The sequence below is a fragment of the Desmodus rotundus genome, chromosome 1 (genome assembly GCF_022682495.2).
Source record: "Desmodus rotundus isolate HL8 chromosome 1, HLdesRot8A.1, whole genome shotgun sequence".
Classification (NCBI taxonomy): domain Eukaryota; kingdom Metazoa; phylum Chordata; class Mammalia; order Chiroptera; family Phyllostomidae; genus Desmodus; species Desmodus rotundus.
Window position 1 is genome coordinate 65786432 of NC_071387.1, and position 13497 is coordinate 65799928.

At 36.5% G+C, this 13497-nt stretch overlaps 1 protein-coding gene across 3 annotated transcripts in view; it reads left to right on the forward strand.

The window, feature by feature from the left end:
- The window catches only part of DENND4C (DENN domain containing 4C), a 130630-nt gene that overhangs the window by 96904 nt on the left and 20229 nt on the right, over positions 1 to 13497 (forward strand). For all 3 annotated transcript variants that reach the window (XM_053924738.1, XM_024558410.3, XM_045193738.2), the window contains 4 exons: positions 1646 to 2799; positions 9751 to 9928; positions 10637 to 10746; positions 11040 to 11215. In XM_053924738.1, coding sequence (XP_053780713.1) covers positions 1646 to 2799; positions 9751 to 9928; positions 10637 to 10746; positions 11040 to 11215 — 1618 coding nt within the window. The remainder of the gene's footprint in view (positions 1 to 1645; positions 2800 to 9750; positions 9929 to 10636; positions 10747 to 11039; positions 11216 to 13497) is intronic.

Consider the following 13497-nt stretch of genomic DNA (forward strand, 5'->3'; position numbering starts at 1 on the left):
ATTCCTGGAAATACTATGAGAACCAGTAAGTTTGCAAAGATCTGTTTCTCAAATGTTGGCAAAAGTTTTCAAAACAGGTACAAATTTGTAAAATAGGCTAATATGAATCCCCTAAGAGCTTTAAAAATATCTCTAAGTGCTTATTATTAGTTCTGTTTAATTGGTATAATTATGATTATTAGTTGGTACCAATTTGGAAATTAAAAAGAAGCTTGAAATCAATTTGGAAGATTAAAAAATTATCAAAGACTTCCCCTCCAAAATTCCCAGGTCAATATGCTTTTTAAAACACAAATGAGAGTCCTAACTGGTTCAGTGGGTTGGGTGACATCCTGCAAACTGAAAGGTTACTGGTTCCATTCCTGGTCAGGAAACATGCCTGGGTTGTGGGACAGGTTGGGGGTATGTGAGAGGCAACTACTGTATTCTGCCATGTATAATGCACACCCACATTTTTGTACGCATTATACATTGGATTGTTATATCCATGGTATATAATCATTATACACATGTATAATGTGCACCCTTATTTTCCCTCAAAAATTTGGGCAAAAAAGTGCACATTATACACGGCAAATATGGTAATCAATGTTTCTCTCTCACATCGATATTTCTCTCCCTCTTTCTCCCTCCTTTCCCCTTTCTCTAAAATTAAATAAGTAAAATCTTTTAAAAAACTGAACATGAAGATCTAACACCATTAAAGATTTTTAAAAAACAGTAAAAACAAAAACAAACAAATGAGAATCCTAAATATAGAGGGATAGATACACTTAGGTTTGGATAATGATTCAAATAGAAAAACCTTTTAGTTTTGAAGTGGAAAATATTGCAGGGTAGCAAAGAGTAAAAAAGAATATCCCACCCTTGCTTCCTCCAAAGTTGCAGGGTGGGACATTCCTACAGCCACTGGCATAATTTTGTGCTACTTGATCAAACAATACAGACCTGTGAGGGCAGGGATCATGTGTGCTTTATTTGCCATTGTATTCCTAGCACCTCATGTAGTGGATGCTGGTACACATTCAGATATTTGTTTGAGGAATGAATATATCTGAACACTTTTTAGGTGCTCAGATTTTACTAGCCTTCTTGGAGTTGGCCAATTTTAAGCAGTCTATTCTTGATTCTTTACTTGGGGCAGTTATTTTACTTTGGAGAAGTAAGACTTTGGCTATAACAAATATATAATTCCTCCATGATTATGAATTTGCTTTGTGCAGAGTAGATTCCTGGCAAATACTTGTTGAATTGGATATGTGGAAGCTAAGATAGAAGAGATTATTTCTTTTTAGTTCTGTTCTTTGATACATAATATATTTCTTAAATTGAATATAAACCCTTAAAATGTAAAGTATAAGTCTATATTAATAAATGTGATATATTTTAGTGAACAGTGCAGGTATATACAGCATATATTGCATGATCTATTTTGGCAGATTATACATTAAAGTGTTATTTCTGGGAGGCAGGGTTTAATGGAGTTTTGTTTGTACTTCTTTTTTCCCGTATACCTTATTTTTACCTTCTAAACTTTCTAAATCTTTTGCAGAATATGTGTCACTTTCAAAAATTGGAAAATAAACTTTTTAATAAAAGTTACTTTAGAAAACACTCATTTTTAATATTGTACTTCCCCTTTTAGGTAGTACATCAAATGTGCTATTTTCTGCTCAAGATCCAGTTGAAGAAGAAGTCTTTGGTGAAGTTACTAATCTCAAGAATGGTGATAGGGGAGAAAAAAGACAAAAGCATTTTCCAGAGAGGAGTTGTAGTTTTAGTTCTGAAAGTCGAGCAGGAATGTTGCTTAAGAAGAGCAGCTTGGATTTGAATTCAAGTGAAGCGGCTATCATGATGGGAGCAGATGCCAAGATTCTCACAGCAGCATTGACATGTCCTAAGACTACTCCACTTCATATTGCAAGAACCCATAGCTTTGAGAGTGTTAGCTGTCATCTAGCTGATCCTAGGACTTGTGTGTCTGAAAGCCCTTGGGGTTCTGAACACAGACCTTCTTCAGTGTTAGAGATGCTTGAGGAAAGCCTAGAACCTGTTGCTGATGACAGTGTTGCTACAACTACTATGACAAAGGATACACATGACAGTCTACAAAATGATAGCAACAGTGATCAGTCCAGAGAATTGAAAGCAGGATCCAAAGATCTAATACACAAAAGAAGTAGTTTCTATGGTGTTGCTAAAGCTGTTGAGAGGGAAGATGTTGAAACTGGACTGGATCCTTTGTCTCTATTAGCCACTGAATTTATAGGAGAAAAAACTTCTGATTCTGAGGATAAGTTGTTTTCTCCAGTTATTGCACGTAATCTGGCTGATGAAATTGAAAACTATATGAACCTAAAGAGTCCCCTGGGTAGCAAGTCTTCTAGTATGGAATTACATAGAGAGGGAAACAGAGAGTCTGGAACTACCCCATTGATACACCCTTTAGAGAGGAGATCAAGCCTACCTATAGATCATGGGCCACCAGCCCAGGAAAGTCCTGAAAGTGAAAAGAGCTCCCCTGCAGTGTCGAGGTCCAAAACGTTTACTGCGCGTTTCAAGCAACACACTCCCTCTCGGGGTCACAAAGAACGTTCGAGTTCCTTATCAGCACTGGTGCGCTCTTCACCTCATGGCTCACTGGGCTCTGTGGTAAATTCGTTGTCAGGGCTAAAGCTGGATAACATACTCTCAGGGCCCAAGATAGATGTCCTGAAGTCTGGTATGAAACAAGCAGCAACAGTCGCCAATAAGGTGTGGGTAGCTATGGCATCTGCCTACAACTACTCAGACGATGAGGTAAGAATGTTTTATGTGTGTAGTCTATCTCATATTGGAGTGTTTGTAATATTTTTTTTGTATACAAATAATTATTTAGAGATTTCTAGTAACTTTGGTTTTTATATTTTAAAAATATGCATACCCTATTTCTTTCTTGAAATAACTGGAACATACATGTATGGAAAATAATAGTGAAGAAATAGAATGTCAGGACTATTTTATAAGTCCATAGATTAGTCTAAGCTAACACATTAAGTTTCTTTGAAAGCACTAATGATTAATGTTTCAATTTAATAATGGTGCCATGTTATATTTGCGTGCACTTCAGGTTTTAAATAACCTTACCTAGCTTACCTTTGTTATCTTTTTAATATATGTGAAGGAACTCTACAACCTGATCTCTAGATTTCATGCTCTATAACAAAATCTGATAATTATTTTTAAAATCATTGTAAAGAAAATTAATCATTAATCTTCATATGAATATAAGTAGGGAAATTTTGCTTGTTTTCTAGAAAAACTTTAATTGAAATTACACTATTGCCCTGACCAGCATAGCTCAGTTGGTTGAGCTTTGTCCCACAAAGTAAAGAAAGGTTGCTGGTTTGATTCCTGGTCAGGGCACAAGCCTGGGTTGCTGGTTGGGTTTCCAATCGGGGTGCGTAGGAGAGGCAACTAATCAATGTTTCTCTCACACTGATATTTCTCTCCCTCTCCTTTTGCCTCCCTTCCCCTCTCTCTAAAAATAAATTTTAAAAATCTTAAAAATTTATTTTTACTATTGTATTTAAAAAAATTATATTACTTTACTAGAAAAAAGCAGACACCTATAAATGTTTACTATTTTTATTGTAGCACTGTGTTCTAGATATTGTCATGTTATATATTTATTTTACACATGAATATATATGTGTGCAAATATATTTATTTAGTTTTTGAAGCAATCCCATGGATTGGTACTATTGTTATCCCCATTTTATAGATGGGGTATCTGAGATTCAGAGAGGTTAATTAACTTCCCCAGGTCACACAACTAGTGAGTGGCAGAACTGGAGTTTGAAGTCTGGGAGATTTGCTTTAGAGTCCATGCCCTTAACCACCATAGTAGCAAAGAAGGGGACACCATCTTAGAAAAGGTTCCTGGGGAGGCTGTCCAAATGAGGAAAGCAGATAGTATCTAAGTTGGCTTTTGATGGATAAATTAAAAGTTTTGGGTTAAAGTAATAAGATGGCAGAATGTGTATCAGAGAAAATAATGGGAAAAATATGAAGGTTTAAAACATCATGCATTTTTTGAATGTTAGCTTTTTTAAAAAATATATTTATTGATTATGCTATTACAGTTGTCCCATTTCCCCCCCTCACTCCACTCCATCCTGTCCACCCCCTCCCTCCCACATTCCCCCCCTATAGTTCATGTCCATGGGTCATACTTATAAGTTCTGTGGCTTCTACATTTCCTATGCTATTCTAACCCTCCCCCTATCTACTTTCCACCTATCATTTATGCTACTTTTTCTCTGTACCTTTCCCCCCACTCTCCCCCTCCTGCTCCCCTATTGATAACCCTCCATGTGATCTCCATTTCTGTGGTTCTGTTCCTGTTCTAGTTGTTTGCTTAGTTTGCTTTTGTTTTTGTTTTAGGTGCGGTTGTTAATAACTGAGTTTGCTGTCACTCTTACTGTTCATATTTTTTATCTTCTTTTTCTTAGATAAGTCCCTTTAACATTTCATATAATGATGGCTTGGTGATGATGAACTCCTTGAACTTGACCTTATCTGAGCACTTTATCTGCCCTTCCATTCTAAATGATAGCTTTGCTGGATACAGTAATCTTGGATGTAGGTCCTTGCCTTTCATGACTTGGAATACTTCTTGCCAGCCCCTTCTTGCCTGTAAGGTCTCTTTGGAGAAATCAGCTGACAGTCTTAACTCCTTTGTAGGTCACTGTGTTCTTTTCTCTTGCTGCTTCTAAGATTTTCTCCTTCTCTTTAATCTTGGTTAATGTAATTATGATGTGCCTTGGTGTGTTCCTCCTTGGGTCCAGCTTCTTTGGGACTCTCTGAGCTTCCTGGACTTCCTGGAAGTCTATTTCCTTTGCCAGATGAGGGAAGTTCTCCTTCATTATTTGTTCAAATAAGTTTTCAATTTTTTGTTCTTCCTCTTCTCCTTCTGGCACTCCTATAATTCGGATGTTGGAACGTTTCAAGGCGTCCGGGAGGTTCCTAAGCCTGTCCTCATTTTTCCGAATTCTTGTTTCTTCATTCTTTTCTGGTTGGATGTTTCTTTCTTCCTTCTGGTCCACAGCATTGATTTGAGTCCCAGTTTCCTTTGCATCACTATTGGTTCCCTGTACATTTTCCTTTGTCTCTCTTAGCATAGGCTTCATTTTTTCATCTGGTTTTCGGACAGATTCAACCAATTCTATGAGCATCTTGATAACCAGTGTTTTGAACTATGCATCCGATAGGTTGGCTATCTCTTCCTCGCTTAGTTGTATTTTTTCTGGAGCTTTGAAGTGTTCTGTCATTTGGGCCATTTTTTTTTCTTGGTGCTTCTGTTACTTAAAGGGGTGGAGCTTTAGGTGTTCACCGGGCTGGGGTAACACTGGTTGCTGCACTGTGATGCTGTATGTGGGGGAGGGGCGCAGAGGGAGCAATGGCGCTTGCTCCACTCTCTGCTGGATTTCAGTCACTCCCTCTGCTACCCACAATCAAATTGGGCCCCTCTGGTGCTGGTTCCCGAGTGGGTGGGCTTGTGCACACTCTAGGCCCCTGTGGATCTCTCCAGTGACCTCTCCTGTGAGGCTGGGAGTCTCTCCTGCTGCTGCCCCAACCCCCACAGGTGTTTTCAATCAGAGGTTTGAGGTTTTATTTCCTGGTGCTGGAGCCCTGGGTTGCGCAGTCCGCTTCGCTCCCCGCCGTTAGTCCCAGTTTTTCTGTGCACGAATGTGGGGCCGCAGCGTCTGCTAGTGATCGGACTGCCTGCCCCGTTCGTCCCACACTCCGCTAGTCTCAGTCCCTCCACGGCAACGTGAGTCCTCTCCTCCCGAGCTGCCCATCTCCGCCCCTCCTACCGTTCTGGATGAATGTTTACTTTTTATCTCTTTGGTGTCTGACTTCCTTGCCCTTTGATTTTCTGTCAGTTCTGGTTGTGCGAGGAGGCCCAGTGTGTCTACCTACACCTCCATCTTGGTTCTCTCTAACATCATGCTTTTTTAAGATAACATAATGAATTTCAGATTGCTACAAGTTATAAATAGGAAGTAGAGACAGGAAATAAATCTGGACAAATAGGACTTGTATACCATTCGAAGGAAAATTTTATTCTCCTAGGCAAACTCAATTGAATTAAAAGTACAGTTAGTATTAAAATTCAAATTGTATGTTATATTTAAGGAGTTTACACAGTCAATTAAGGAAAGAAAAAATAAGCTAACTTCAAAAGTGCCTTAACCTGGCATTATATTTTTTAAAGAGTCATTTTATATTTGAAATTTTACCTAATAGTATTTTTTAAATTTTTATTGGCGTTTTTTTTTTCATTATCATTTAACCACCTCATACTCCCATCCCTGCCCCACAGTCATCATACTTTTGTCCATGTCCATGAGTCCTTTTTCCTTTCTACTCAATTCCTCCATCCCCTAGCTCTGACCCCCATAGCTCTTATCCTGTTCTCTATTTATGAGTCTGCCCCTATTTTGCTTGTTAGTTCAGTTTGTTCATTAGATTTCACATATGAGTAAAATCATATGGTATTTGCCTTCCTCTGAATGGCTTATTTCACTTAGCATAATGTTCTTCAGGTCCATCCATAATGTTACAAAGGGTAAATTTTTTTTTTTTATCGCCGAGTAATATTCCATTGTGTAAACATCCTGAAGTTGTTTTATCCACTCATCTACTGATGGAGACTTGGGCAGCTTCCATACCTTGAGATTGTAAATAACGCTGCAATGAACATAGATGTGCTCGTGTTCTTTCAAATTAGTATTTAGGGTTTCTTAGGATATGTTCTCAGAAGTGAAATTGCTGGGTGAAAAGGCATATCCATTTTTAATGTTTTGAGGTATCTCCATACTGCTTTTCACAGTGGCTGCAGCATTCTGCATTCCCACTAACAGTGCAGAAGGGTTCCCCTTTTCTCTACATCCTCACTAGCACTTGTTTGTTGATTTATTGATGATAGCCATTCTGACAGGTGATATTATCAGTGTAGTTTTAGTTTGCATTTTCTGATGATTAGTGATGTTGAGCATCTTTTCATATGTCTATTGGCCATCTGTATGTCCTCCTTCAAAAAATGTCTGTTCAGGTCCTTTGCCCACTTTATCATTGGGTTGTTTGTTTTATTGATGTTGAGTTCTATAAGTTCTTTATAAATATCAGATGTATTGGTGAATAGGTTCTCCTATTCTGTGGGTTGTCTTTTTGTTTCGTCGATGGTCTCCTTTGCTGTGCAAAAACTTTCTAATTTGATGGAGTCTCATTTGTTTATTTTTTCTTTCATTTCCCTTGCTTGGGGAGCTGTGTTAGATTAAATATTGCTATAAGCTTTATCTGAAATTTTAATGCCTATGTTTTTCTCCAGGATTTTTATGGTTTTGGGTCTAATATTTGTCTTTAATCCATTTTGAATTTATTCTTGTGTGTGGTGTAAGAAGGTGGTCCAGTTTCATTTTTCTGCACATATCTGTCTTATTTTGCCAACACCATTTATTGAATAAACTATCTTTAGCTCATTGTATGTGCTTGCTTCCTCTTTTGAGTATTAATTGACTGTAAAGGTGTGGGTTTATTTCTGGTCTCTCTATTGAGTCCCATTGATCTTTGTGTCTGTTTTTATGCCAGTGCCATGCTGTTTTGATCACTATGACCTTATAGCTTGATATTAGGTGGCGTGATTCCTCCAACTTTGTTCTCCTTTCTCAGGATCTCTGTTGCTATGTGGTGCCTTTTGTGCTTCCATATCAATTTTTGAAATATTTGTTCTAGTTTTGTGAAATACATAATTGGAATCTTGATAGGAATTGCATTGAATCTGTAGATTGCTTTGGGTAGTATGGACATTTTAATGATGTTAATTCTTCCTATCTATGAACACGATATATGCTTCGACTTACTTGTACCTTCTTCAATTTATTTTCTTCAGTGTCTTATAGTTTTCCATGTACAGGTCTTTTACATCCTTGGTTAGATTTATTTCCAGGTATTTTACTCTTTTTAAAAAAAAAGTGAGCCATTTTACATTTGAAATTTTACCTAATGGTATTTTTTTAAAAGCTTTATATGGAGTAATTTGGACTTGGAATATAAGATTATAGATACCGAGTGGTCACAGATCTTAATCTTTCTTTTCATTGCTATAGCCTTGATACCCTGGCAATAACAGATAGGATATACCTAATATTTTCAAAGGAAGAAATGAATAAAAAGTCTATAAAATTTTTATAATGATTAATCAGAATTTAATCTAGGGAAAAATTAGGAATATATAAAAACAGCTCAAAGGAATTCATCAGTGTAACTTATATAAAATTTAAAGCATTATGAATGTGTACACAATGGAGGATTTACTAAATACATAATAGTACATCAGTAGATTAGATTAGGATGGAGGGGTACAAATAATGTAGAAGATTTAAAAAAATTATTTACTTATTTGTAGAGAACAGAAGGGAGGGAGAAATAGAGGGAGAGAAACATTGATGTGAGAAACATTGATCAGTTGCCTCTTGTACATGCCTTGACTGCGGACCAAACCTGCAACCCAGGCATGTGCCCTGACCAGATATTGAACCTGTGACCTTTTGCTTTGCCAGACAACACCCAACCAACTGAGTCATACCAGTCAGAGCAATGTAGAAGATTTAATGTCACAGTACATGAAAAGAATATGTTAAAAAACAATTCCTATTTTGTAAAAATGTATTATGAATATTTAAAAATGATTAGAAGGCTATACATCAAGATTTTGGTTGTAGTCTCTGGATGTTGGTATTTCAAATGCTCTTATTTCCTATTTTGCATATCTGTACATAAATTTTTTATCATTTAATAGGATTTTATAACACAGAAGACACAAGTCTTCTTTAAAGCAAAAATTCAAAAGGAAACTGCTTATTGAAATATTTTTTATTTAAACTAAAGCATCAACAATCACGGAGGTCAAGAACGACAGTGTTCGGAACTTTATTCATTCTTTATATCTCTACTATTAGTGGTTGTTGTTCCAAACAATCATATTCCCAGCTGAAAGTCTCACAACAGTCTTATTTTAAAGGACTCATACTATCCATATTTCTCAGATAATATAATTAAAAGTTAGAGAAATAATTTCTGCAAAGTCACGTAACGTGATAAGAAGCCACGATCCCACTCTGGCTGTGTCTGACTCTAACGCTCCTACTCTACTTGTGCTGCCATCCCTGATCTCACTAGAGACAGTGAGCTCCTGGAGTTCCTTCATTTTATTTTGTTTTATTTTTTAAAGATTTTATTTATTTATTATTAGGGAGGGAGAAAAAGAGGGAGAGAAATATTGATGTGAAAGAATCATTGATCCATTGCCTCTCTCACATCCCCAACAGGGGACTGGCCCACAGCCAAGGCATGTGCCCTGACTAGAATCACCAGTGACCTTTCTGTTTGAAGGCTGGTGCTCAGTGCACTGAGCCGTACCGGCCAGGGGAAGTTCCTTCATTTTATATTGAGAGGCACCCCATACCCCAAACATACATCAGGGACACAACACAATCTTTAAGTAATATATAGGTCATCGCTTGAATGTTTAAGAGTTTGGAAGGAAATTCCAAATAATAGAAGTTCTTAGTTTTAAAAAATATGGGGGTGATGATTTATTTAAGGGTTATAGAGGAGTTTAATTCTGAAAAAGGTGGAGTAAATATATTCTCATTGGCAAAGGTATTATTTATATGTGTCTGGTTTTATTCTTTTCAATTAAAGGAGGAAACTAATAGAGATTACAGCTTCCCAGCTGGCCTTGAAGATCATATTTTGGAAGAGAATATGTCACCTAACACAAGTATCTCAGGGCTGGTCCCAAGTGAACTTACCCAGAGCAACACAAGCCTTGGCAGTAGCAGCAGCAGTGGAGATATAGGAAAATCGCATTACTCAGCAGGTATGGGGAAGGATTGTCTTCTCCTCTATTTTATATGCCCTTACCTTTCCCTTCTCCCACCATACATACAATAAGCCTCATTTGTTGAGATGGTCTGATAGATTTTTAATATAGCCACATGATACTATCACTGTTTTTGTATGATTGCCAAGTACTATAGTTATTTAATGACTTTATTTTTAGTTGTTCTTAAACTTTAGTGTGTCACAATCATCTGGGGAATTTGGTTAAAAATATATACAAATATCCAAGTCCTAGGCTAAAATGTTTTAGACTGAGTATGTGGGATAGGGCCTTAGAAATTTATGTTTTTTAACCAGCTCTCTGGGTGAATCAGGTGCATAACAGGGTTTGAGAGTCCCTGGGCTATGTCAACTGAAATGTCTTTAGCTCTGTGTTATTTTTTTTAATTATAATTCTATTTTCTCTAACTTTCTATTATGAAACATTTCAAAATTTCCTGAGAAGTTCAAAGAATCATATAGTGAACAATCATATATTCTCCACCTAGATTTAAACTGTTGTTAACTTTCTCTCTATATATGTATACACACACACACACACACACACAATTTGTATACTGAGCCATTTGAAAATAAATAGCAGACTTAATGAACTCCCCCTGAGTTTCCCCCTAAAGTCTTAAGTATGCATTTCTAAAGAATAAGAACATTCTCATAATGTGTTATGATGGTTACTTTTCTGTAGGTGAACTTCCATTTCCAAGAGGCGTAAAAGGACAGGACTTTGAAAAATCAGATCATGGTTCTTCTCAAAACACCAGCATGTCTAGCATCTATCAGAATTGTGCAATGGAGGTAAAAGTTCTGTTTCTGCCCATGATAAAGTTGCTGTGAACATATTTTCATCTCAGAATGACATTTAACAGAATTCTGTGATATGCTTGTCGATAGAATTACAAGTCATTTTGTTGAATTTGCTTGATATCTTGTGTAAGCAAGGCAATAAACTGGCAGTTTTACCTGTAAAGTAATTGAACTGTAATCCCAAATTTGATCAACAAAATAAATAAAATTCTATGTCTCAAGAGAATGGTCTGTTAAGATTGTCATTGTGGAGGTTTTCAGTGTCTGCATTTTTCTACTCTTAGGTTTTGATGTCAAGTTGCTCACAGTGCACAGCTTGTGGAGCTTTAGTTTATGATGAAGAAATTATGGCTGGATGGACAGCAGATGATTCAAACTTGAATACAACTTGCCCATTTTGTAAAAGCAACTTCTTGCCTCTTCTCAATGTAGAGTTTAAAGATTTCAGAGGCTCTGCAAGGTTAGTATTGTAAAAACTCTTTAAGAGGTAAGTGCCCCCCAAAGGCATGACTCCTGGGGGAAGAGTTATGTTCCAGGTGTCCCTTACCTTCCTCTCCATCACTTCCAGTATGAGTATTTAAGTAGAAAATAGTGGTAATGTAGGAAACTACTTTTCCGTTTTATTTAACATATAAATTTTCAGTAACAATTTATTCTTGCAGCTAAACTTTATAGAAAATTGAAAATCTTATATTAGGTGTTATTATAAACATTCTGCCTCTTGACTTCAATCATGTCTTTTAGAAACAAATAAACTAAAAGGTGGGAGGTGGGGCTTGCTTGATCTTTTCTTCTTAACTGGTAGTCCTCTGTACAGTGAAATGACTAAATTCTAAGCAATAAGAAGGAGACTAACATCTGTAATCAGTCATCAAGTAAATAATTGAGTTCGGTAGCTATGCTGACCTAAGTAATTATACTTAATATTCTATTTGTTTTATGGAGCAAATGAACTTCATATTATTGTCTGCTTTTAGCTGCTTTTAAAAAATGTCCAGTCGTATGAGTGTTTTCTCTCTATTTTTCCTTTGAGCTTCAGGAGTGGAGCTGAATGAACTCTGATTCTTGATATAGTATCAATGGTTCCTGCAAGGGCCCTCTTTTATTATCTTCCTCTGCCTGCTCATTCCCATTCTCATTGCTCTATCCAACAAAGACATTGTGCTGTTTGTAGTATATCCTTGAATATATATCCTTATAAAATATCTTGTTTTGCAGGATTATGTATTTTTAACATATAATTGGATTAATGTGGAAAATCTATTATTTTGTCATTCAGATTAAAATCTGAGTTGCTATATATAGATCTAGTTTATTTCTTTTCTCTGGCAGGAAGTTAATATCCCATTTTACTTATCCATTATCCTAGTTGGATACTTCAGTTGCTTCCAGTTCTTTGTTGTTAATAAATACCACTGCAGTGATATAATACAAGGGGGGGGGACCCAAAAAACGGAATTAATTTATAAAAAATATTGTGTATTTATTTTTACATGTTTAAATTTCAGTCACCTTCAAAGTACTCTCCATTTGATACAATACACCTATCAAGAAATTTTTTCCACTGCTCAACACAGTTTCTGAACTCGTTGATTTTGATGCCTTTTAGTGCTTCTGCCATTTTTTGTTTCACTTCCACACTGGCAACATGTTTCCCTTTGGGGACTTTTTTCATCCAGGGAAACAAAAAAAGTAACTGGGGGCAAAATTAGGTGAAGAGGGAGGGTGGGGCATGGGGGTCATGCCGTTTTTTGGTCAAAGATTGCTGAACACTCAGTGCGATGTGGGCAGCTAGCTGCACTGGTAAGTCACCCATCATGAAATGGGCAAATGCATTTAATGAGTCTTCCAAAAAAAATTCACTGAAGCCAAACACAACATCTCACAATAGTACCAGTTGATACACTGATATAGATGGGTTCCTAGAACACTCCCCTAGTTGGGGAAGGCTGTACTATAAGGCGTCCACCCTCCAGAAGATAATTCCGATTTTGGGGGGTACCCCCCTGTACACCGTAAAATACATGTTTACTTCTGGACTTGTGAAGTAGTTTTTGCAAAGTAAGTCTTAGGAGTAAGACCATTGGGTTGTTTCTTACATAATTTCAAAAAAACACTGGGAGATTGCTTCCGAGATGGCTACACTTCCACTAGCAGTGTCTAAGAATTTTCATTTATGTACCTCCTCACCAGCATCTGGTATTACAATTTTTCTGATTTTTGCATTCTAATGACTATAATGCAGAATCTCGTTTTTGTTTGAATTTCTCTGAACACTAGAGAGTTTGTGTATCTCTTCTTATATTTGTTTTTCCAGAATTTTCTATGAATTGCCTGTTTACTGTATTTTGCTGTGTACAGTGTGCTCCCATGTATAATGCACACCCACCGTTTTTGTCCCAAACTTTTAGGAAACAAATCTTTCATTTTAGTTTTTTAATTTAATTTTTTATTTATATTTACAAAGAAAACCAATTATCATATTCCAGGGTATTATTTTGCATATGGATATCGTTATTGCTTTCTAGAGTTATACTCTTTAATGCATAAGCATAAATAAAATAATTTAAAAACATTATATAGATACAGAATTAATACTACCCATGTATAATGCACATCCTTATTTTTCCCTCAAAAATTTGGGCAAAATTTGCACATCATACACAGTGTGTATGGCTCAGTTGGAGTATCACTCTGTAGTTGAAAGGTTGCAGGTTCAATTCCCAGTCAGAGCACATGCCT